General features: G+C 35.3%; 3 protein-coding genes across 4 annotated transcripts; 2 read left to right on the forward strand and 1 right to left on the reverse strand.

Moving 5' to 3' along the window:
• The first annotated feature begins 1,541 nt into the window (after positions 1-1,541).
• LOC125824895 (protein PSK SIMULATOR 1-like) lies at positions 1,542-12,760 on the forward strand. The gene is made up of 13 exons (XM_049504236.1): positions 1,542-2,040; positions 4,790-5,115; positions 5,197-5,289; positions 5,387-5,477; positions 6,615-6,708; positions 7,442-7,539; positions 7,712-7,781; positions 8,409-8,503; positions 10,116-10,232; positions 10,338-10,414; positions 11,741-11,785; positions 11,873-12,651; positions 12,706-12,760. Exons 1-12 carry the CDS (start codon positions 1,714-1,716, stop codon positions 12,372-12,374), a joined length of 1,935 nt encoding a protein of 644 aa, XP_049360193.1. The 5' UTR covers positions 1,542-1,713; the 3' UTR covers positions 12,375-12,651; positions 12,706-12,760.
• A 1,379-nt stretch (positions 12,761-14,139) lies between these two features.
• On the forward strand, positions 14,140-17,629 carry LOC125824894 (FHA domain-containing protein PS1-like). Its single transcript, XM_049504235.1, has 6 exons — positions 14,140-14,457; positions 14,824-15,032; positions 15,122-16,330; positions 16,408-16,543; positions 16,658-17,040; positions 17,140-17,629. Exons 1-6 carry the CDS (start codon positions 14,160-14,162, stop codon positions 17,374-17,376), a joined length of 2,472 nt encoding a protein of 823 aa, XP_049360192.1. The 5' UTR covers positions 14,140-14,159; the 3' UTR covers positions 17,377-17,629.
• A 194-nt stretch (positions 17,630-17,823) lies between these two features.
• Positions 17,824-19,693, reverse strand: LOC125824907 (protein SENSITIVE TO PROTON RHIZOTOXICITY 1-like). Of its 2 annotated transcripts, XM_049504252.1 has the most exons (2): positions 18,585-19,693; positions 17,824-18,491 (listed from the first exon to the last, which is right to left on the reverse strand). In XM_049504252.1, the coding sequence occupies exons 1-2, from the start codon at positions 19,271-19,273 to the stop codon at positions 17,972-17,974; spliced, it is 1,209 nt and encodes a 402-aa protein (XP_049360209.1). In that variant the 5' UTR covers positions 19,274-19,693; the 3' UTR covers positions 17,824-17,971. The 2 variants fall into 2 exon arrangements, with proteins under 2 accessions (XP_049360209.1, XP_049360208.1); XM_049504251.1 differs by having other exon boundaries at positions 17,824-19,693.
• Positions 19,694-23,177: the final 3,484 nt, after the last annotated feature.

The following is a 23,177-nucleotide window of genomic DNA, read 5'->3' on the forward strand; positions in this document are numbered from 1 at the left end:
AAAGCAAGTGCACGATGACGTCTGGCCTGCTGTGCCGTTTGGGTTTGGTGCGGACGTGGTCGTTGAGGCGTGGGGGTAGGGGCAATTATTTTACTCTATAACGTAACTATAACTAAATTTTCCCCGTTAATCACATTTTTAATGGTTTTGTTTAACTGATTTTATTAATGATATTTTGAGATTCTAAATTTGACTACTATTCCTATTTTAATAATAGTATTAAATAACTATATAGAATAGAAAAGGAAAAAACATGATAGAATTTTCTTGATTTTTAAAATTAAACCAATAAAATGAAATATAGGGGTTAAGTAATTGATGAAGGGTAAGAAAATGGGTATATGGTGTTTAAAGCGGGATATTATTTTATTATTAGTTATTAGTAATAGATACGAAAGTGTTGAAAGTCGTATAAAGAGATATTTTTGGTATAATAAAATTAAAATATTCACTATTTATTCACTTTGGTATACTTGATATAAATATATATTACAACTATAATCATTTACAATAAATAAATAAATATAAAACACAATTTTTTTTTGATAAAAACATAGTAAAAAAAAGTTGAACTCAAACTCAATTTGTTGTTAAATATGATTAAAAACACTTCAACGCTGAGAGCGAAGTTGTTTGTTTTTCAAGAACATAGATAACTCAACTCTGTGTGTGTATGTGTGTGAGAGAGAGTTTTCCTACTCTATCGTGTCTGACTTGGGGGTCTCTTTGCTTACTTCTTTGCCATTATTCTTGACCCAGCTTCCCCTTCCCGACCTTTTACTCTCCAAAAATCCAACACCCATTAAGCAAAAAAAGCTACTAATCACTTGTATTACCCTTTTTTTCTCCCTTAATCAAGTGTATTTCGTTCTTGTTGAAAAAAGGGGTTATTAGAATCTGTTGTGTCTTTGTTCAGATCCAAGTTATCATCTTTTTTTGTTTCCCCTTTGTATCTTGCTTGGTAAGCTTGCTTTGCCTCTTTATTATACAGCTGTTTTTATGTGTTTTTATTCAGTATGCGACTGTGTCGGTCTCTTTTTCTTGTTTTCTTGCTGACTGATGAGGTAAAGTTGTGATCTTTTAGACCCTTCTAGAGTGTTTTGACTTACTTCTTTATAGTTCATGTTATAGAGGTGGATCTTGGATTTTTGTACTAGTAGCTGTCCTGCTTATTTGTGGAAGTGAGTGCAAACTTAGTATAGATTCTTGAAATTATTTTACATTATATGTACTATGTAGTTCAAGTTGAGAACATTGGATTCCCCTGTAGTGTTCTATGAGCTGTGGTGTTTCTTGTGGCAACATGCTGGTGGTATTTGATAGCTTTTGCTAATAATCTTGTACATTCTCCCATTTGGATGCCATTAAGTATTCTATATATCCTGCAAATTGGGTTTTTGCATTGCTTGTTTATTGTTAATTTATTGAGATATAGAGACATGCTTTTTTGATATTCTGTTCTTTATGTTGTGGTTTGTGTTTGTGTCAGTTGAATTAGATCGTACCTATGCTCAGAGTTGATAGTTAATTTGATCATGCAGCTGAATTCGAGGATCTGCTTGGTTTAGCTTAGACACATTTGAGCGCGTATTGTCAAGCAGCTTTGTTGATATCGGTACTCTGCTGCAGAAGTTTCTCAAGGCATTTATGAACTTTTGACTCAAATGTTGATGGAAACCTCGAGATTGAAGTAGGTGGAAGCATTATACAATAATGGGTGGCCTTTGCTCTAGAAGAGCCACCAGTGAGAATACAACAGGTCGTTCCATACCACATGTCAACGGTCACTTCAACTATGGTGCTGGAACAGTTTATCAGTCGCATAGATTGCCCTCACAGGCAAATAATGATTCTGTGCAATCTCCACTGGGGGAAAGCACAGAAAATCAACCAAGTGAACCAGTGTTCTCTTTTCCAGAGTTGAATGCAGCTTCCCATGGGGTTGATATGGATGCTATCAATGATGGAATTCCTCGATTGTCTAGGGTTTTATCAAATAAAACCAGACCAACAAGGTCAAAGCAAGTTGCCATGGCAAAGGTGATTAGTCTCCTATTCGTTGTTATTTCCTTTGTCCTATGGCCTGATGCTTCTGTCTTTTTCCTATTGCATTTGTGATTATGTAAAGTATTTCCATTTCACTGTCTTGAGAATGGCCAAATGTCACATAGGTTGTAAAAAATGAAGATACAAAGACGAATGAATAATTTATAAAAAAATTGGATGAATAATTAAAAGGCAAACAAAGAGAAAAATAAACAAGTGAGAATAATAGAGAGGATATTATAACTGTCTTGGAAATCCAATGAAATGTTAAAGGAGCACACAATGTTCTATAACTGTGATAGCTGTGGTGTGCCCTATGTGAGAATAACATAGAGGGTAGACTTCAATAGTGCTACTTTCTCTCTCTTAGACAAATACTCTCTTCCCTCCACCACCCTCCTCTAGAATTTCTTCATTGTAGGTTGTCACAAATCTTTATTTTTGAATTTTCTCTTCCAAGGCACCCCAAAGAGGCAAAGACGATATTGACAATTCGGTCACTTTTTGCAAGTTGCACTTACAAATCCGTGCCAAGCTGCCCCCATGGCCTAGCTTGAGTGGCAAAAGGTGGAGGATTTGTGGCTTAGGTCGCAGGTTCAAGCCCCACACCATGCAAAGCAAAGCCCGGTATTTAAGTGGAGAAGGGTAGAGGGGCGGGCCCATCATCCACCGAGTTTAGAAGGCTGTGATTGGTCCAAAGGGCGGGTCACAGGCAGATTTCTCGGTTAAAAAAAAAAAAGTCCGTGCCAAGCTATGAATGTCTTGTAACTCATCCATTAGCACTAACTCTGACTTATGAATACTGATACGAAGTCCTGATATAGGTTCAGACTATATAAGGTTTAACTAAGTATTGAGTGGTCTATGTCGAAGCCCTCAAAAGATTAATATTTCAGTGACGAACAATAAATGAGATATGTCTTTCCTTCCTCCGCTTCCATTACTACCTAGAGTTTCTTTATGAAACCAACATACCACCATACGCTCCATGAGTCTATTGAGGGCTTCCATCAAGAACAAAAAAGAAGCAGAGGTAATGGATCCCCTTGCCTAATCCCTCTTAAGCTCCCCAAGAATCCAGTGGTTACCACTTTGAAGAATGAAAAGAAATACAGTGTCTTATCATGATGAAGCTCTCTTTTGAATCTATCATTTATTCTCTTTATCAGTTCCTGTAAAGTTTTATCACATATTTGACCACTTGCTATTCCCCTCAAATAAAGTCCCTCTGGTCGTCTTTATGGTTTTTCACTAAAGATGCTGCAATGCTACTTTGTTCTTAATTCATTTTTGAGCATGTAGATTCCCAAAGTTGAATTTAACATCAGGATGAAATGTTCAGTTGAATCTATGGTTTACTCTCTCTCTCTCTTTCTCTATCAGTTTCATTCATGTTCCACCATATATTTGAATATTTCCATCCCCCTTAAATACATCCTACTGGTCATCTTTCTCAATAGTTGTTAACAAAAGATGCTGCAATGCTGCTTTAAGCTTACTTTATTGATGTTGCACATAGAGAGGAAGATTATCTTGAACATCTTTTGGCAATAAATCTTGTTGTATTCAGTATTAACTAGTATAAGTACCCACGCTCGCACGAAAAATATTAAAGATATTGGGCATAGAAAATGTAATGTGCTGAAACAAGTAAAGACAAAAGAGACTCCTCTTTCAATTAACTTTTTCTTATGCATCACGAAGCTTTTTCTTCTTTTCATTGGATCAAACAATTTTCCAATTCACAGTCATAAATTTTCAGTTCAACACAATATCTAACATAAACTTCTGATATAGTGTAAAGCTTTTTCCGCAAAGATATAATCTTCAAAAGGAAAAACAGAGATTTATCTAATTAATAATTTTTTTTGAAAACTAGATTTATCGAACTAATATATTCTAACATTGATTGAGCATGTGAACCAAACACAAAATTTAGTTGAACTACTCTCTAATGTGATTGCATAGTAAATGACAGTTAGCTCTTAGGTCATTCTTTGGGCAGCTTTCCTAGCAATAAGTCTCTCTTTGGCTTTGATCTTGGTCTGTTGATTCCAACTTTCGGACTTCAGAAGTTTCATCATTTATACACGCTCATGTATCATGAAAATCATAACTAAATGATCTGATGGCAAAGAAAAAAGACCATCATAATTGCAAGCTGATGTAAAAGGGAAAAAAATGATCCAGTAGTAATGAGGCCAACAAAGAACAAAATCGGACAATGAATTCAATTTAATGTGTTAATGAATACATTTTTCCCGGATGGGTGTAGAATATTGGATGGCTGCATACAAACTATGATTCAACCAACTGAACAAAAAAAAAACTATTAACTCGCAGATAGTGTAATATCAGACTACTGGCAGTAATTGTATTCAGTATTAATTAATTTCCTAAAGATGAAGATTAATGGTTATATTTCTAAATATTACTCTCCTTTCCAATTTATGCGATGGTGTTTGAGTGGGCATGGAGATTAAGAAATAACAACGGAAGACTTTTGAAACTTGTGGTCTATAATAATCCATAGATATTTGTGTGACTAAAAATTATCTCACTAAGGGTAAAATAAGTATGTTAAAGTTAATTTTTTACTAAAATGTAGAAAGATGTCATTTGGTATTTTAAAGTTAAATTGTTAAACGTGTCATTCTTTCTGGAATTGACTAAAAAGGGAAGAGTGTCACATCAATTGAGGACAAAGGGAGTAAAATTTAATAATTTTATATTTGCTTGACAGGTTTCAGAAGTGAGTTCACTTTTGGGCAGAGCTGGTACAGTGGGGCTTGGCAAGGCAGTAGATGTGTTGGATACTCTTGGTAGCAGCATGACAAATTTAAACCTAAGTGGTGGCTTTGCATCTAGCATGGCAACCAAGGGAAATCAAATTTCCATTTTGGCATTTGAAGTTGCAAATACAATTGTCAAGGGTGCCAATCTTATGTATTCCCTTTCAAATGAGAACATTAAGCATTTGAAGGAAGTGGTTCTCCCTTCTGAAGGTGTGCAGCTGTTGATATCAAAAGATATGGATGAGCTCTTCAGAATTGCTGCAGCAGACAAAAGGTGTCAAAGAGTCTGAAATAACTTTTGCATACTTTCATTTTCTTTTGGTTCAAGAGTGAGATAGTTGTTGTAATTTGACAGGGATGAACTGAAAATATTCTCTTGTGAAGTGGTTCGCTTTGGAAATAGTTGCAAAGATCCTCAATGGCACAACTTAGACCGTTACTTTGAGAAGTATTTAAAACTAACTTTAGTCCAGTTTTTCTGCTTTGTTGTTACCACTTCAAAAATGAATATTCACATTATCTGTAGTTCATTCCATTACGTTTAGGTTGGAATCAGAATTGACACCTCATAAACAACTAAAAGAAGAAGCTGAGACTCTGATGCTGCACTTAATGACCTTGGTACAGTATTCAGCAGTAAGTTCCATCTCAGCATCTACACTTCTTGACCTATTCTTTCCCTATTTGTTTCATTTTTTTATTTTTTTCCGTTAAGTAATGCTCCCTCCGTCCCAATTTATCTGAAGTGTTTGACTGAGCTCAGAGTTCAAGAGGAAAAGGAATACATTTGAAACTTGTGGTCTAGAATAAGCCATGAAATTTTTAATGGCTGTGAATCATTTCATTAAGGGTAAAATGGGAAGATCGAAGTTAAATTGTTACTAAATATGAAAATAAGTCATTCTTTTTGGACTGACTAAAAATGAAAGAGTGTCACATAATTGGGATGGAGGGAGTAATTTCTTTTGATAATGAAGTATTCTGTTATATAATATATATACATAAGTAGAGTATCTCACATAAAAACATAATTCTTTATGAAGAGCAATAATTCATTATCTCATAGGGTGTTCCAATTTTTTTTTTAAAAAAAATCCTCGACTTGTACAATGAGTAATTTAACTCTTCAAATGCTATTTTGGTTTTGTTCTTTCCATATGGTCCATATAAGCGTTAGAGGATCCCTCCTGAATTTCCACCCGAGTTGCATATTTATATAACCCTATCCGACATTATTCATTCTATTCCCATCATGTTACAAATTCTACACTATAATTGGTCTACCACTTGAAAGTTTAGTATGGATGCATCAGTTCCTGCTTAATGCCCACCCATGTTATGATACTTGGATTAGCTTAAAGATTTGTGAATATTTCTCTGCAATTCCAGTAGTTGGAGTAGATTATATGAATCCTCTTTATTATGATCCAATTCATTCGAATTAAATGATTTCTCTTTTGAGACATATTATGGATTTTACATGGATATACACGTTTTTAACTAGAAAACAAAAACTCCTAGTAAAGGTCAGATCTAATGTGTGTTAGAAAAGTAAGCTTAGTCCCAACTTGTTGTTTTTGTCTATATGAGCATGTTGTTCAATTGGTTCTATTTTTACCTAACACTACGTTGATTCTGAGTAGGTATTTTTTGGACAATTTCTTACCTAGTGGTATATGTTGTTCTCTTTTGTTACTGTCAAATTATTATATTGTCATAAATTGTAAACAAGTATCTGGTTCGAGTAAATTGTAATTATTATGATCTTTGCAGGAACTGTACCATGAATTGCATGCATTGGACAGAATTGAACAAGATTGTCGACGTAAAGCCCAAGAAGAGGATACTTCAAATGCTACTCAGAAAGGTCATCTATCCACATATATTCATATTGTTCTCTATCTTCTTTACCTAACTATTTTAAATTAGCAGATCTGCATTAGCTCTAAGTTTATATAAACTATTTCTATACAATGAACTTCCTCCAGTTTCTCATATCATTAGGAACTTAATCACCAGCATGTTAAGTATTGTGGGCCTAGACAGAACACTCCTGCTTGGGTTTCCACAGGGTGCTACAAATAGCTTAATGAAGAAATCTTGAACGGGTAGATTCTAGCTACTATTGTTGTTTTCTAGATATGTATTCTGAACATGGTTTAAGACCTGGTTGGCTCAAGTCCACTTTTAATTCTGATGCTGCCATTGAAGTCCTCCTACACCTTCATTTGCAAAAGAGAAGCAAGCTCTATGGATGGAAGTCATAGCTGGAGAATATTGGGAATCAATTAGATTTAGGAACATCATATTGAATCTGATAACTAGTTCAAAAATATAGATATATAGACATCTTACTGATTCTAAACAGCATTGAGGACATTGTTTCCTTGTGGTTACTGTTTGTCGAGATTATTCTGTACTTTTAGTTGGTGTAAAGTTTGTTTGTGTAATGTCATGTGATTCTGTGGAGGACGTGAGACTCTTGTTACTTAATCTAGTAACCTTTGTTTACTCTTGCATTTTCTTCTTTTACTTTTGTCTTTAGTATCTGTTTTCTTCCTACTGATTTCTTATATTCCTTTTAACATATAAATATGCAGGAGATAGCCTTGCAATTTTGAGAGCAGAGTTGAAAAGTCAAAAGAAACATGTTAAAAGTTTGAAAAAGAAGTCTCTCTGGTCGAAGATATTGGAAGAGGTAGCAATTCAGTCCTGCTTTATCTTTTACTTTGATCTTAAATTTGATACTGGTAATGTGGTATCTAGTTTCTGCTTACTGCACAAGATGGATGGTCTGTTTAAGATAAATTGTCGAGGTTCCTTTCAAATTTCAATTGACTATCCTAACATCTGCTTTGCCATAATTGAAGGTGATGGAAAAGCTTGTGGACATTGTCCACTTCCTCCATTTGGAGATCCATGCTGCGTTTGGCAACACTGGTAATGCTTTGGAAACTTCAAGTTAACTTTTTATCATGATTCTTGGATCATTGTTGTCTGTCTATATCGTGATTAACTTTAAGATTTACATTTTGCTTGTGTCAATTGCTCGTTTAGTTTTAAGTGTAAACAACAATTTGTTTCTACATTATAGACTAGAAAATTAGCGCGTCCTGCTATTCACTAGGTGAGTAAAGATCTGTTTTACCAACGGCTACCTATCAATTTTATCTGTTATGTACAAACAGTTACTGTTGCTGATGCACGTGTGGTGATCAACGAAAATCATAATCTAGGGTGAACTATGAGTTATCGGATTTTATTATGCAACTAAGAGAGTCAGAAGTCATTGTCATGGCAGAACAATCCTTGCTTGTTTGTTATTGCCTATGCTTATATTACAGCTCATAATACTGATTCATTTGTTCCTATAAGGAAGGTATATTTTGTTTTATAAGGCAGGAACATACAAAATCAATCGAAACAGTTAAATATTTTTTTAACTCGTATTCTATAGGTGCTGAGCGTTTAGAGTTAAATCATTTCTTTCATGTCTTCAATTTTTTTTTGAGTGACTGAATTGTACAATTTTTTACCTGACTGCTATAGTTTTGCCAAACCTTGCAGATGGAGACCGACCAATAAAAAACAACCATCAGAGATTAGGATCTGCTGGTCTTGCATTACATTATGCAAATATCATTACTCAGATTGATACGCTTGTAAGCATCTCATGCACATACAATTATTAGAGAATCAGCATTTTTGACGCTATCATTTAATCTTTTGATTTCATTCATTTCCTTAATGGAAATGTGGAATGAAGTTGACATCTTTTCCTCCATTAAGCTAAACTACTTTTTTTGTTTCTCGTCATAAATATATCAAGCATTTATCTTCCTTGTAAATCATCATCTTAATCCCAATAGATATTCTCTCATCTCTTTATATGTTTCATAAAGCTGTATGCTCTAATATCTATCAGGAATCACAATAAAGAATGGAGGTCTATCAATTGGACCAAAAACAAATGTTGCAAGAACTGCCACAGTGAAAATACTCAAATTGCGATTGTCTTTGTGAATCTCATATCAGAATTAGAATTTTAAATCGATAGCTAGAACTCCCAAGATCAGGTGAATTGTTCATGTGAAGATAGCAGTACTTTAAGGTTGTGATCCACTATAGAAGGCATTTGAAATCTTACTCTCAAGTGCTTTCATGGTTTTCATCATCTCACTTCCTGTTTTAGTATTGTATTTTTTTTTTCTTTTTGAAGAACTCGAATCATTTGTAGGTGGGTTTTTATATTAACTTAGGCATTTTTTTTTGTTTTTGACTTGAATTTGATGTTTGACTTCGTTTGTTTTTTTTTAAAATCTTTTCTATGTTACCCAAACTTTATGGTCCTCATGTATAGCTTATAATCTTTTCTTTGTTACCCAAACTTTATGGTATGCCTCATGTTCGGGTCTTGGGGACCTGTAAATATTTGGAAGTCAATTGTTACTCACTTAGCTGGAACGTAGATTAGTTCAAATGAGATTTTTTGGTAACCCAGTCATAGTTGTGGTGCCAATGCTATTTTTATGAGTTAAATTTCTAATAAATATTCTCGCTAGGCAAGCTAGATACATTGTATGAGAATTTTTATGAGAAATGCTTACTCTCTATGTTTAGGCGGACTCTTCAAAATCCCTGCCGCACCCATGCTGACACGACATGGATGTGGGTGTGGGATCCATAACTGATTTGGTCAACTTATCTTGGGTACTTTGACCACATTCTAGACCGAGAAGTATAGATTGATTGGGTATTTAGTTTGATTTATGGGTTTATGTCATATATATGAGAACGCTTTTCTATTACGTGAGATAAGAATAAAATATTGGTGTTTAGAAGAAATGAAGTTTTATTAGTTTTAGTTCTATAACTTTAACTAATCGATATATTTACTTTTTATGTCGTAATAAACATTTATTGGTCATATCCCTGCACCCGTATCCGAACTCGGATTCATACCCGAATCCTAAAATTTATGTGATGAAGAATCCGACCCTTAGATCCGCATTCATGTCCGAGCAGCATAGCAGTTACTGTAGTACCCTAAATTCGGGTGTTTCTCCAGTTTAGCTCTCTTTCTTCAGTCAGTAGAGGTGCCTAAGTAATGGAATCATACTTCTTACAGTCTCACAATCGTGCTGTAATTGTAACAAATTGGTATTCTGGATTAGTAATGTTGTTGAATTGTATGAAAAATATTTGTAAAATTATGTTATTTGTTGACATTTCTAATCAGAAACATAAAGTGAGTATCATATTTTATATGATCAGGTCACACGATCCGGTTCGGTGCCCCCAAATACAAGAGATGCTTTATACCAAGGGTTGCCACCAAGCATTAAGTCAGCTTTGCGATTCAAATTACAATCCTTCCAGCTCAAGGAAGAGGTACTCTTTATTTTGCCTTTCAAGGGTTTTTTGTGGGGTATCCTCAAGTTTCTGCCTTCTAGGCCGTTGAATGTTAGTAATACTCCAGATACTCTTATTGTGCAGTTAACTGTGCAACAAATCAAGGCTGAAATGGAGAAAACGCTGCAGTGGCTTGTTCCCATGGCAACCAACACAACCAAGTAAAACATCAATTTCCTAGCAATATATTCTTCAATTACAGCTTTCCAGTGATTCTTCATATGTTTCTTAGTCCAAAGAGGCTTTTCTGGTCAGCTATATTATATCAGTGGGTACTCTAAATTAATTCTAATTTGAGTTTTCTTGAGACTGGTGTTCCGATAGGTGAGGGATGTGAAGCCAGATCGTACTAAAAACAAAGATTTTTTTTTAAGAAAATGATAGATTTCATTATTCATTGGGGTTGTATGCTTGGAGGTTATCTTTCTTTTTCTCTTGTAGATTTTAAATGAGCTAAATTGAGCAATGTTAAATAAGGGCAATTGCATGAAGAATGCTATATTGTTTGCCCATATAGTATATTTGTATTAGAAAAAAATAAAATCATGTAGAAGAAAGGAAAGCAAAAGAGTGTCTTGTTTCTGTGTTTTGGTTTTGATGGTGAAAGAATGTAAAAAAGAGTTGCTTCTTATTAGATTCCTTGATGTGCTTATGTTTCAGTTCCTTGGCTAAGATCAAGTGTAGTATCTCATCTTATCAGTATAGCATCCTTATTTTTCTCCTTAATAACTCAGGCCCAATGTTTTGGACGGCGAAAGGCGATAAAAGGCGACAAGGGTCTGCCTCGCCATAAGGCAAGGCGAGCGGCGAGGTGCTCGCCTTTTTGAAGTGCGGCACCATTTAATACCAAAAAATTAAAATATTTAATTGCATATGTAAATAATCAAACAATAACATATTAGCAATTTTTTCAATTCAAAAACTAAAAATAGATAGTACATACTAAAAGTCTAGAACTTGAATGAGAAAAAATAGAACAAAAGTCAAAACAAAGGTAGAAGTGACTCTAAAGTCTGATGAAGAAGAAGGAAAAAGAACAGAGGAAGAAGAAAAGAAGAAATATGTATTGGTTAGACTTTGAAGTCTCCGGAAAAGTCTGCCTAGTTGCCGGAGGAGTCTAGTCAAAAACCCTAAAATTACCTTTTAACTTTTAAAACCCTAAATTGGTCGCCTTTTTTTAAGAAAATACAAAAGGCGGCGCCTTTCTAGGCTTTCTCGCTTCTTGCCTCTTGCCTTTTGTCGTCATGGCGTCGCCTTTTGAAGATCGCCTTGCCACAAAGGTAAAAGGCGATGAAGGGTCGCCTCGCCTCGTCGCCAATCGCCTTTCACAACACTGCTCAGGCCTTTGGCCTACTAAGGAGTTGCATTGGAGTTTTCTTCCCTCAACTTCTGTCCATTTTGTGTGAAAAGGTATATGTGTTATTAAACTATCCTCTCCGTCTCCTTTTTTCTGATGTAGATCCACTTCCTTTACTCTTACTTTACAGGGCCCACCATGGCTTTGGATGGGTTGGAGAATGGGCAAATACAGGGTGAGCTCAATTATAAGAAACTTGTTCTTTACCGATTGAACCAATTTTATGGCAAGTATTTATATTCATTTGGTCTGAAATGAACAGGAAACCTGCTGGACAGACTGATCTACTTCGAATTGAGACACTATATCATGCTGATAAGGAGAAAACTGAAGCTTATATTCTTGAACTGGTGGTGTGGCTTCACTATCTTGTCACTCAGTCGAGAAGTTCTACAAATGGCGGAATCAGATCTCCAGTGAAATCTCCATGCTGTTACCCTAATCAAAAGATGAATCAGTTAACACACAAGCCAAGTTCTCCATCTTCCACATTAACAATTGAAGACCAAGAGATGCTTCGAGATGTAAGCAAGAGAAAACTGACACCCGGAATTAGCAAGTCCCAAGAATTCGATACTGCAAGAACTAGGTTGAGCAAGTTCCACAGGCTGAGCAAGAGTAGTAACCATTCCCCTATACGTGAAACCAAGAAGGACCCCTTTCCCATTAGGAGACCGTCTTCTGTTCCAGTGATCAATTTTGACATTGATAGACTCAAAGCTTTGGATGTCATTGATAGAGTGGACACAATCCGAGGTACATAATGGTAAACTGATATAGCTGGGTTGGCAGAGAGGGGATCCTTTATTTGAGGCATCATTTTCTGCTGCATTTGGTTATCTTCTTTATGCTAATGGCTGCGTTTCTGCATGAGCCGATCATTTTCCTCTGCTGCCGTTGTATTATGGCCTAGTTTGTGATGGGGAACCAGTTATCAGAATAGCGTTCAAAATCTGCTATCTGTTCTGGTGCAAATTTTCTGGTAAATTTAGGGTACTATGATGAGTGAAAGTATTCTGGCCTGTTTTGGTATTGTCTGGTATCTTGAAACCTCTGTGCTTGGCCTGTTTTGGTAATTGTCTGGTATCTTGAAACCTCTGTGCTTGCAAGAGCTGGTGGATAGGTTTGATAGAGATTTGAGCTTTTTAGGGGGAGTGAATGAATGTGACTGCTACAATTCCATCATCATATGTACATAATGTTCTATTTATTTTAACCTTAATAATCAAAAGCTTGTTCTTTGTTTCTCCTATATTGGTCCTTGCTCCTTTGTTCCTTATGAATGGAGTGTTTTGAGAGTATTTCTTTGCTTACCACACTGTACCTGTCTTTCTTCTTGTTTTTTTGTCTCACAAAGATAAATCGCTTGTCTACCTCAACATCCATAGAATATCCTTCGTATGTCTAATTTATATAACTCACTTTCTTTTTTAGTTAGTTCTAAAAGAGTGATACATTTTTATATTTAGTACCAACAATTTAACTTTAAAGTATTAATTTTATCTTTAATAAATTGATTTATAGTGACACAAACATTTACTCCATCCATTTTAAAAAGAATGACTTCATTTCCTTTTTAGTCAGTTTTAAAAAATATGACCTCTTTCTTTTTTTTGTAATATTTTAATTTCAGTTTTTCACGTGGCATGTTTAAGATCACAAGATTAAAAGACAATTTTGTACAGTTGACATAACTTTAATTTAGGACTTCAAGATTTAAGTCTTCTTTATTTTCTTAAACTCCGTGTCAAGTAAAATTAGGTCATTCTTTTTTAAACGGAGAGAGTACTTATTTATATAAACCAAAAATTTCAAAAGTTAGTCTATCTTTCTTAAATTTAATGTCAAGTCAAACTACATCACATGAATGTCGCAAAGATTATGATAATGGAGTAATATTTGTATGATTCTTTAAAATTGTGTGGGGTTACACACACAAAATGTGTGCACATACCAAGTAAAATAGGTGCATAGACACCCTTCGGGTTGGCCCAGTGGTTTAGGCTTGATACATTAATGTTGGAGGTCTCAAGTTCGAAACCCCTTGCCAGCGAAAGCAAGGGATTTACATTTCTGGGTCGAGCTCGTCGCACCAGGCTTGTCTAGTGCGGGTTACCTCTCCTATGTGGTTTGCGAACTATTGCATAGGAGTGGGGGTTTTACCTTGTGCGCGCACCCAAAGAGTAGCGGCTGCGGATTTTTCTTGTCATAAAAAAATATATAGGTGCATAGACAAGGATGGATCTGGAGAGTCAATAACTATTACAAAGGTTAGATTAGTTGTTGAGGAGGTTCAAAATTCACTCTGAGGCTCTAAGTTCAAATTTCAAGCACTATATTTTTTTAACCCTAAATAGTCCACCCTTAACTAGAAGTCTCAAGCCGTATATGTAAAAAAAAAAAAAAAATCCACCCTAAGAAAACAACAACAAAAAAAAAAAAACTCTATTACAGCTAACGGTCACTTTTTCAAGATTTCATTTCAAAAACACAACCCTCTTATCCCTTTCTTTGTAACAAATCCTCTGTCTCTTTCTCTTCTCTCTCCCATGGCGGAAAAGCAAGAATCTTTGGGAAAACCCAATTCGCAGAGTGAAGATGAGAAGAAGATTCCAGTGTTTACAGTGCTAAAGAATGGCGCCATCCTCAAGAACATCTTTCTTCTTGACAATCCCCCGGCAACACCTGTTGCAATCACAGCAAATCAAGAATTTGAAGAGATTTTGGTAGTTGGAAGACACCCAGATTGTAACATTGTATTGGAACACCCAAGCATTAGCAGATTTCACCTCCGAATTCACTCTAATCCCTCTTCTCATTCCCTCTCTGTTATTGATCTGTCTTCGGGTAACTCCTAAATCAAACTCTGCCTTTGAGAAATTTTTCTTGCTGTTTCAGTATTAAGTATGTAGATTTCTTGATTTTGTATGAGGTCAGCATACCAGAAAGATAATACTCTTTTTGTCCAATTTGCATGATACTTCCCTTTTTAGTCCGCCCCAAAAGAAGGTTATTTTTCTACAATTAGGACGATTTTAAATCAAAAAGTGAAATTTTACATCAGTTTTTTCTTAGTCTAGCATATTAGGGATTTTTATGAATGTATTGTTGTTCCTTGAAAATCATTTTCTCTTGACTAGACAAGAAATCCATGAATTCACATTTCTTTTTATTGTTTCTCAAGTTTCTCACTATGATTTGTTGCTGCTTCAGTCCATGGGTCATGGATTTCTGGAAACAAGATTGAACCAGGGGTTCGAGTTGAGTTGAAAGAGGGCGATAAGATGAAGCTAGGAGGTTCAAGAAGGGAATACATGCTGCACTGGATTCCAATAAGTCGCGCATATGATTTGGAGAATCCATTTGTAGCTCCACTAGGTGAGGCAGAACCATTCAAAGAAATGGATGAGAAAGAACATCAGGTGAGCTGTAGTAGTAGTAGTAGTATACACCTGTATGTTTTCAACTATTTTGTCCCCTTAGTGTCTAATTTATCATATATTTTTTCTAGGATGAGAATGGCTTTGCTCTTCAGAATGAGGGTGATGATTTGATGCAGGATCAAGATTCATCATTTTCTTGTTCGAGTTTGTTGCCATACATTAAATGTCCAACTCCGTCAGCTCCTCCAATGCCTGAGGAGATGAAGTCCTCATTTCCCTATGGTGATGAGGAAGTAAACATAAATCCACTTGAGAAAATACATGGAGAGAGTGAAATCAGTTTGCTGCAGCCTGCTTACGAACCTGACCAAGAAAACAGCAGTCCGCGAGCCCTTCTTGTCTCAGGAGGGATCCGAACAGAAAATGCAGATAGTACTCCAGTACGATCTCAGCAAAGATGTTTGAACATTTGGTCTAGACGGGGAAAATGTTCCAGTGTTCAGATTCAAACTGGTCGAGATAGAGCTTTTATTGAAAAAGTTGACATTGATACTGAAGTTCACACACTTGATCCTGAGAAGGTTGCAATGGAATCAGTTTTCAATGATCCTTTTTCTAGAGGAAACAAGGATGAAGAAGATGCCTTCACTCCAGACAAAGAGAACCATGTTCCTAGTTCTCTCTTACTTGGGTCCGAGAAGAACTCATGTCTTACTGATGGACAAACTACAAAACCTATGCTTTCTTGTTGTATGGATGAGAATGGTGAAGAGAATTTTACTCTGGACAAAGTGGATTTTTACGCAAACACTCATTCACCAAGGTCAATGAAGAAGATGAGCTGTTCAGAACAAATTAAGAATCCAAAATCTTTTAGATCTTCCCCAATGAAAGAGACTTTTGATTCCATACTCACACAAGCTGAAGGTCTTGAATATTACACAGAAAATGTCGAATCATCTACAATTCTCTCAAATATGAGTAAGAATAGTGAACAAATTTTCACTCCAGATAAAGAGAATATGACACCTGATAGTTATTCAATGAGATCAATAAAGAAGGGAAACATAGAGGAGGTAAAGCAACGAAAACCATTTGCGAAAGAAAATTTGAATGACAAAGTTCTTGAAGAGAAAATATCAGCTAGTCTTGCTTCTAGAAATAAGGCAAGAATGGAGGTAACCATGCTGAAGAACAGAACAGATAGAGTACCATTTCAACCTCTGCTTGTGGCCAACTCCCCCAACAAGACCAAATCAGAATCTCCAGAACGGAAGGTCAAGTTGAATGCTAAACCAGTCAAGTGTCAAGAAATCATTGAGGCATGCCCCTTTGCTGTAAGTTCATTGACATGCTTCTTATGTTAAATAACTTCTTTAAGATTTCTAATCTATCGTTAAAACAATATCCACAGAATAACAATGCCAGGGAAGAGAAAAGGAGGTGGACCATGGTAGTGGATATCACCTCTTTGTTAACCAAAGAGTCAAGAAAAGCTTTGCAGCTTTTGCAAGGTCTGAAAGGGACTTGCCTGATAATTCCCAGAATTGGTAATGAACTTACTTTAGCACTCCCTCAGAAAAGTTCCTAACATCCTCAAATATTTCAGTAACTTTTCTTTCCAAAACCGCTTTATGTGATCTTTATCTATTCCTTGATATTAGTCTTAAGAGAACTGGATTACATGAAGAGACGTGCCAGCTTTTTCAGAAGAGCAACAGAAGTATTTGCAGCATTAGACTGGATAGATGATTGCATGGTAAATGCAAAATCATGGGTTCATGTGCAGAGTTGTGTAGAGGAAACAAGGCCAGTGGCACCAACTCCTCCTGCAACTGCACCACCGTATTTTTTCAATGAGGAGAATGGCATCTTTCCAGTCGGCTCAGTTCTATCCTCTCCACATTGTGGTCTAGCGGAAATTGTTTCACCCACAGCAGAGGATCATATCCTTGAATATGCCCTCCTCTTCAAAAGAACTAACAGAGATGGACAACTTGTTCTCCTTAGCAATGATCTTACTATGAAGATCAAGGCGATGGCAGAAGTAAGACCACAACAACATGTCAGCATATCCTCCCTTCCACATCCCACCACACCCTTTAGAAAACAAGACTGACATTTATTTTTGTTTATTGATTGGCAGGGTATAATCTGTGAGACAGCAGAAGATTTCCAAGAGAGTCTGGTGAACCCATTCTCTGAGAGGTTTCTCTGGAAAGACAGCTCTCCCAGGGGAAGCACTTGGTCATGTGTGGATGACTTTGTTCTTGGACCTCTAAGGAAGACATCAAAGTCAGGACAAGCAGCAAAAGGCTTGAAGCTGATATTGCTTCATAATTCTCATTATAGGCAAATCTGTTCAGGCAGCACAGTTAGCTAGGTAGAGATTCACCCTTAAGGAAGCTGCTTGCTCCATAAGAATTATCATAGGCAAATATGTTCATCCAGCTGAACCATCTAACTGAGCGTTCCCCTTCTTATCAAAGATGTCAAAGATGAATTCAGATCTTATGACCACATCTAGACATGTAAATGGTCATTGTTTTTGTCTTTTGAAACTTCTAGTTTTTCATAATTGATTCTAGATGATTCACAGATTTTCTCAATGAAATCAGGTAACGTTGTGAAGCTTTTGTACATGTATCTATATCTGTAGTCCAATATCTTCAAAAACAAATTCAATGTTAGTTTTAGTTCAGCACTTTGTTAAATAGTTGTTATCATCTGTATCCAGATTCTCTTGTGAAACTAATTAAGGAGAAGTATGTTAATGAAGTCTGTTTGTAACTAAAAGCATATTAATAAAAAAATATTCTGATATTGTTGACTTGCCAAGTACCTAGTCGAAGCCAGATATAACATTTTTAAGCAGTCAAAAAGAGCAATGCACACTAATGAAAGATGTCATTTATTCACAAAGAACTGACATAATAAGAAAACTAGACAGCATTAAACCAAAGACAAATTCACTTGAACTATTCCAATGTAGTAGAACCTATGTTTTTTCCAACCTTCCGGGGGTAATTACATGAACCTGACAGTAGAAAAGAGAATAAGTTTTCTTGGTCCTCAAATGGTGGTTGAGGAAACTCTTGCAGTTCGTTAAGCTTGCTAGTTTCAAAGTTCAAAGATGAGAAATAACTGTCAGGGTTATCTGTACTCCCTTTAACATTCATAGTATTTTGAAGTCCACTGTCATTCTGAACATTTACCTCAAAATCTATATTTCCAGGCATTGTAGTTGCATCATTGGTTTGGCCTTGATCGGATGTCCGAGCAAGACCTTTGGTTTCATCTAGAGGAATTGCAGGTGTGTGTCCTTGGAAAAGGGAAATGTGCCCGAAAAGCTTGTCTTTCCTGGAAAAGGTTGTTCCACAAGAACAAAGCCATTTATCTTTACCACAATGTTTCTCATGTGTTCTAAGATCTGCAATAACTGAAAATTTCTTCAAATTGCACCTACTACAAGCATATCTTTTCTCACAGTGGGTTCTTCTGTAATGGTTTCTCACACATAAGATAGTCTTCAGTGGCTGAAACTTTTTGTGCTCTTTATTGCGCTTGCAACCAACAGAAGGACAGGAATACCTTTTAATAAGCGTCGTCCCAGAGTTGGAATCCTTGTGAGGCTTTGCAAGAGCAGCTGAAGTTTTGTATTCATCCCCATGACCCCTCATGTGCATCCGCAAATTGGCATCTCTCTTAAATCCCTTCCCACAAATTGTGCAAAAGTGAGTGTGAGGTGCAAGAATTTCCTCTTTCTCCAGCTGCAGAATCTCGTAGGAACCAGGAGGAAGGTTCTCTTCCTCATGGGGTTCATCTTCATCTTTCGCCTCATGTTCATCAACAGAACAATCTCCCATTTGATCAACATGGCTGAGCTGATCTTTTGCCTTAGTCACATTAACATTACATGTCAGAGCACCAACATTAGTACCTGTTTCAGAAAGAATGGAGGCACCACCAAACTGCTCGAGTTGCTTGGTAGGTGGATTCGCTTGATGCTTCACGGTTGGAAGAAGACTCCCGGCAGTTGATATCAATTGAATAATAATAGAGGTAAGATCAGTTGTTATTAGCTGTTGTTGCTGAATTGAAAGGTCACTTCCCTGAATCCCAGCTAGACTTCTGTGGTCAACAATTATACGCACCAGCTCCCGGAGTTGATGAATCTTTTGTTCAAGAAAAGACATACTTCGAAGCATGGCTCTTGGATCCCATTCTTTTATTCCAGTAACATCATGATTATCACTGCTTTGATTAGCCTGTTGTTCCATGCGATATGCGTTTTAGATTGCGAAATTTGTTGCTCAATCCTAGTCTGGTGATCCGGAAATGAGTGTAGTTAGTTATTTGAGAAAATTAGTTAAAGCTCTCTATTCTGTTCATAATCCCAAATCAAGATATTTATACACTTTAAGTGCTTTGAAATTTAAAGAAACTAAGATAGAGAGACGTGCCGTCTGTAAGCAAACTGTGCACACTAAGAGAAGAGGAGAGATGTTCGCAATTACTACCACAAGAAAGCCGTCTCCTATCTTCTAACAGAAATTCCTAACCAAGTTCATTGAAACCTACATTTAATTTTTCTACTAGAAGCTAATTTCCATAAACTAAATGACAGCATCCCCATCTAACATCCTACCCCCACCCTCAGACCAACCTCCAACAGAAAAGTAAATTACATAGAAACAAAGATTTCAAAACAAAATCCTGAAAACCCCCCCATATATGCTCTCTTTATTTACACATCGAACTCACATAAAAATTCAATCTTTCTCCAAAATGATACTCTGTTACAAGTTGATCAACAAAGTAAGCATTTCTTTCACCAAAACATCACCAAGATCCAACTACTACAACAACAACAGTGTAGTCCCGCAAAGTAGTGTCAGAAGAGGATAGAGTATACACAACAACAACATATCCCCACTGTAGTCTCACAAAATGGGGTCTGAAGAGGATAAAGTGTACGCAATGTTATTTTCGATAAACCCTCGACTCAAAAGTAAAAACAATCCAAACAACAGAGAACAATATGATATTCGAATAACAAACAGTAACAAAAATGGAAGGACAGGGGCAATACTAGGACAACAAATATGAATGGACAACAAGACTAAAGCCCTAATTAATCCGCCAATTGATGAAATCCAATCAATAAGAAGCAAAAGTAATGAAGACAAACCAGATTAAACATGCTATTTTTTCCCCTGCTATTTTAACTGAGTGGGATTACACAGCAAGAAAATGGAAAGGAAGCAAAAGGGTCGGTTTTACATATATGAGGATAAGCAACGCCAACAACTAATGTCCTATTTCTGAAAATTAATGGATCCCACTTACTTTGTTGCTAGTAAAAGCTAGCCATCACCAACTTTGGCTTTTTGTGAAGAAAATATTAAAATCAACTGTCAAATATTGTTAGCTGCCCACTGCATTCAACACTGTCGCTCCCCACCACCACTACATGCAATGCACATTGCACGGTTTTTGATAAATCGAGGAGACGTGTTATATGAAATCATGATTTTAATTTAAAATTAAAGTTTTTTGTTTGTACATTTAAGTTTGTATTTTTTTTCTCTCCATAAATATTAAAATCTCATAAATTGTGAAAATCATCAATTTTTTTCTCAATTTTATACTATAATGTTATCAAATGAGCAACCATAATTGAGTTCGGCGTTAAAATGGACACTTTTTAGACACTATATATCCAAATGGATCTTTCATATAGTAGGGACAATCTCTTCCCTAGGGGTGTTCACGGTTTGGATAAAAACTGATTCAAACCGAAAAATCGAATTAAATCGATTTTATTTGGGTTAGGTGTGGTTTGGTTTTAGATTTTTAAAAACCGATAGTATGTGGGTTGGTTATAGTTTTGTTTGAAAAAACTGAAGAAAAACCGTATCGAATCGATAAATTATATACATATATTGAATTATTATACATACATAACATATTATTTTAAGGGAAAATGCATAAGTACCCCCCAATCTATGCCCAAAATTCCTGAGACACACCTAACCTTTACTAAGGTCCTATTACCCCCTCGAACTTATTTTTTAATTAATTTTCTACCACTTTTCGGCCTACGTGGCACTATCCTTGAAAAAATTGTCAACACGCGTTGGGCCCACAAGATGGTGCCACGTAGGCCGAAAAGGGATAGAAAATTATATATAAAATAAGTTCGGGGGGTAATAGGACCTTAGTAAAGGTTAGGTGTGTCTCAGAGATTTTGGGCATAGGCTGGGGGATACTTATGCATTTTTCCTTATTTTAATAAACAATTTTAAAGATCTTATATGTATTTTCATCAAATTTTATTTATAATTTACTTATGAAAGCAAAAGTCCCCAATGTGAGAATATTTATCTTATTGGTTTCATGTATATGAGTGTTTATGACTATAATTAATGATAGTGAAAATGTCATTGTCTCTTCCTTCTAGGCCGCCAAAATAATGATTTTTGAAGCTTATTCATAGTAAATTCAAGAGAAAATACATAATTACCCCATTAAAGTAAGACATGTTTTTTTAAAAGGCACTTCAACTTTGCGGGGTCCTAGTACTCCCTTAAACAATTTTAAAGTGTTGTAAATATGCCATTTTTCAGCCACCCTCAATTGCAAGAAAAGAAATGCAATCACACACCACTTATTATCTGCCACGAGTTAAATTTTAATTTTTTATCTTTATTTTCATTTTTGTTTTTTTTCTTATTTTATTAACTTCATTTTCTTTTTCTTTTTCTCTTTCTTCATTACCCTCCTCTGCTCTTCTTCGGTCCTTCTAGCTGCCCAGAAATCCTCGACGTAGCCGCCATCTTCATCAATTCTCCGGAGTAGTCTTCATCATGTCACTATTATAATACCATAATATCATCAAATTTTTGTTAACTCAAAAATAAAATTACTAACAAATTATAAATTGAAAATTAATAATCACCTCCAATCTACCATCTCCTTTTCAAAATTATAATAATTATGCAGCAGAACTCCATTGCGATGAAGGTAAAGGAATTCTATAATACTCTCAAATCGAAGAAATTTCTTTATTTACATGCTAAAGAACTACATAACAATTTATTTATTTATGTTTAAAAAAGAACAATGTTATCAAGGAGGTTTACAATTATTATTATTTTGAAAAAAATAAGGGACAAAAGAAGAAAAAGTAACAAAGAGAAGCAAGAAGACAAGGAAAAAAATGAGTGAAATAAATGGGTCTTCTAAGTTGAAGAAGATAGAGTGGAGGTAGTTGGTTCTTTTGAAATTTGGGAAGAAGATAACAAAAATAAAGAATTGAGAAAGTACAATAAAATAAATAAGAAAGAAAAAATAATATTTCTAATTAAATAAATGCTTAAATAAATATTATTTACTTTTTGGTTCAGTTCACTCTCTATCAGAGATTGAACTACACTCTGCATGCCACGTAGGAGCGTAATGAGACAATTAATTCATTCTAAATAAGAATAATGGGGTAATAGGACCCCTACAAAGTTCAAGTGTCTTTTTAAAAAATAAGTCTTACTTTAATGGGGTAATTATGTAATATTAGTCATTCTAACTATTTTCGTTATGTAATATCAGTCATTCTAACTATTTTCGTTTTGAATGGATTGTTGTCACTTTATTCACATTTTGAATGAACTGTTTCGATTATTTTTATCTATGGTTAATAATCGAACAGCCGAACCGAAATCGATAACAATCAAACCAATAAATATATATTATATTTGGTTTGATTTTGATAATTTTAAAACCGATTAAGTTGGTTTGGTTTTAATTTTGACCAATAACCAATCCAAACTGACTCGTGAACATCCCTACTCTTCACACCGAACATGAATTTTTTCATAAAACTTAAAATGATGAGTGTTTTTTAATAAAATATTCAAGTTTTATATTTTAAAAAAAATTAAAATCATAAGTTCAAATTATGCCCATATCACACTAGTTCCATATCACACCATTTGAAATCATGATTTTAATATGTGGTCCATCCACTAGTTCAAAAAGTTTTTAATTTCTTGTCATGATGTAAAATGAAATGGAGGGACCAATCTTATATTGTCCATTCGAAATATATATTGATTATTATTAAGATAAGTAATTAATTTAAACGTAAAAGTCTTTCTAGTGTAGGGAGCACTATCAATCTAATAG

This window comes from Solanum verrucosum, unplaced genomic scaffold, assembly GCF_900185275.1.
Source record: "Solanum verrucosum unplaced genomic scaffold, falcon-dt-bn FXZP01000086.1, whole genome shotgun sequence".
Classification (NCBI taxonomy): Eukaryota; Viridiplantae; Streptophyta; class Magnoliopsida; order Solanales; family Solanaceae; genus Solanum; species Solanum verrucosum.

What these genes read in the sequence shown, in the direction of transcription:
- LOC125824907 (XM_049504251.1), bottom strand. Translation starts at nt 19,273, where the DNA reads ATGGAACAACAGGCTAATCAAAGCAGTGATAATCATGATGTTACTGGA.
- LOC125824894 (XM_049504235.1), top strand. Translation starts at nt 14,160, where the DNA reads ATGGCGGAAAAGCAAGAATCTTTGGGAAAACCCAATTCGCAGAGTGAA. An exon ending in TGTTATTGATCTGTCTTCGG is followed by an intron (nt 14,458 to 14,823) that starts GTAACTCCTAAA and finishes TTGCTGCTTCAG; the next exon opens with TCCATGGGTCATGGATTTCT. An exon ending in TGGATGAGAAAGAACATCAG is followed by an intron (nt 15,033 to 15,121) that starts GTGAGCTGTAGT and finishes TATTTTTTCTAG; the next exon opens with GATGAGAATGGCTTTGCTCT.
- LOC125824895 (XM_049504236.1), top strand. Translation starts at nt 1,714, where the DNA reads ATGGGTGGCCTTTGCTCTAGAAGAGCCACCAGTGAGAATACAACAGGT. An exon ending in AGCAAGTTGCCATGGCAAAG is followed by an intron (nt 2,041 to 4,789) that starts GTGATTAGTCTC and finishes TTTGCTTGACAG; the next exon opens with GTTTCAGAAGTGAGTTCACT. An exon ending in TTCAAATGCTACTCAGAAAG is followed by an intron (nt 6,709 to 7,441) that starts GTCATCTATCCA and finishes ATAAATATGCAG; the next exon opens with GAGATAGCCTTGCAATTTTG.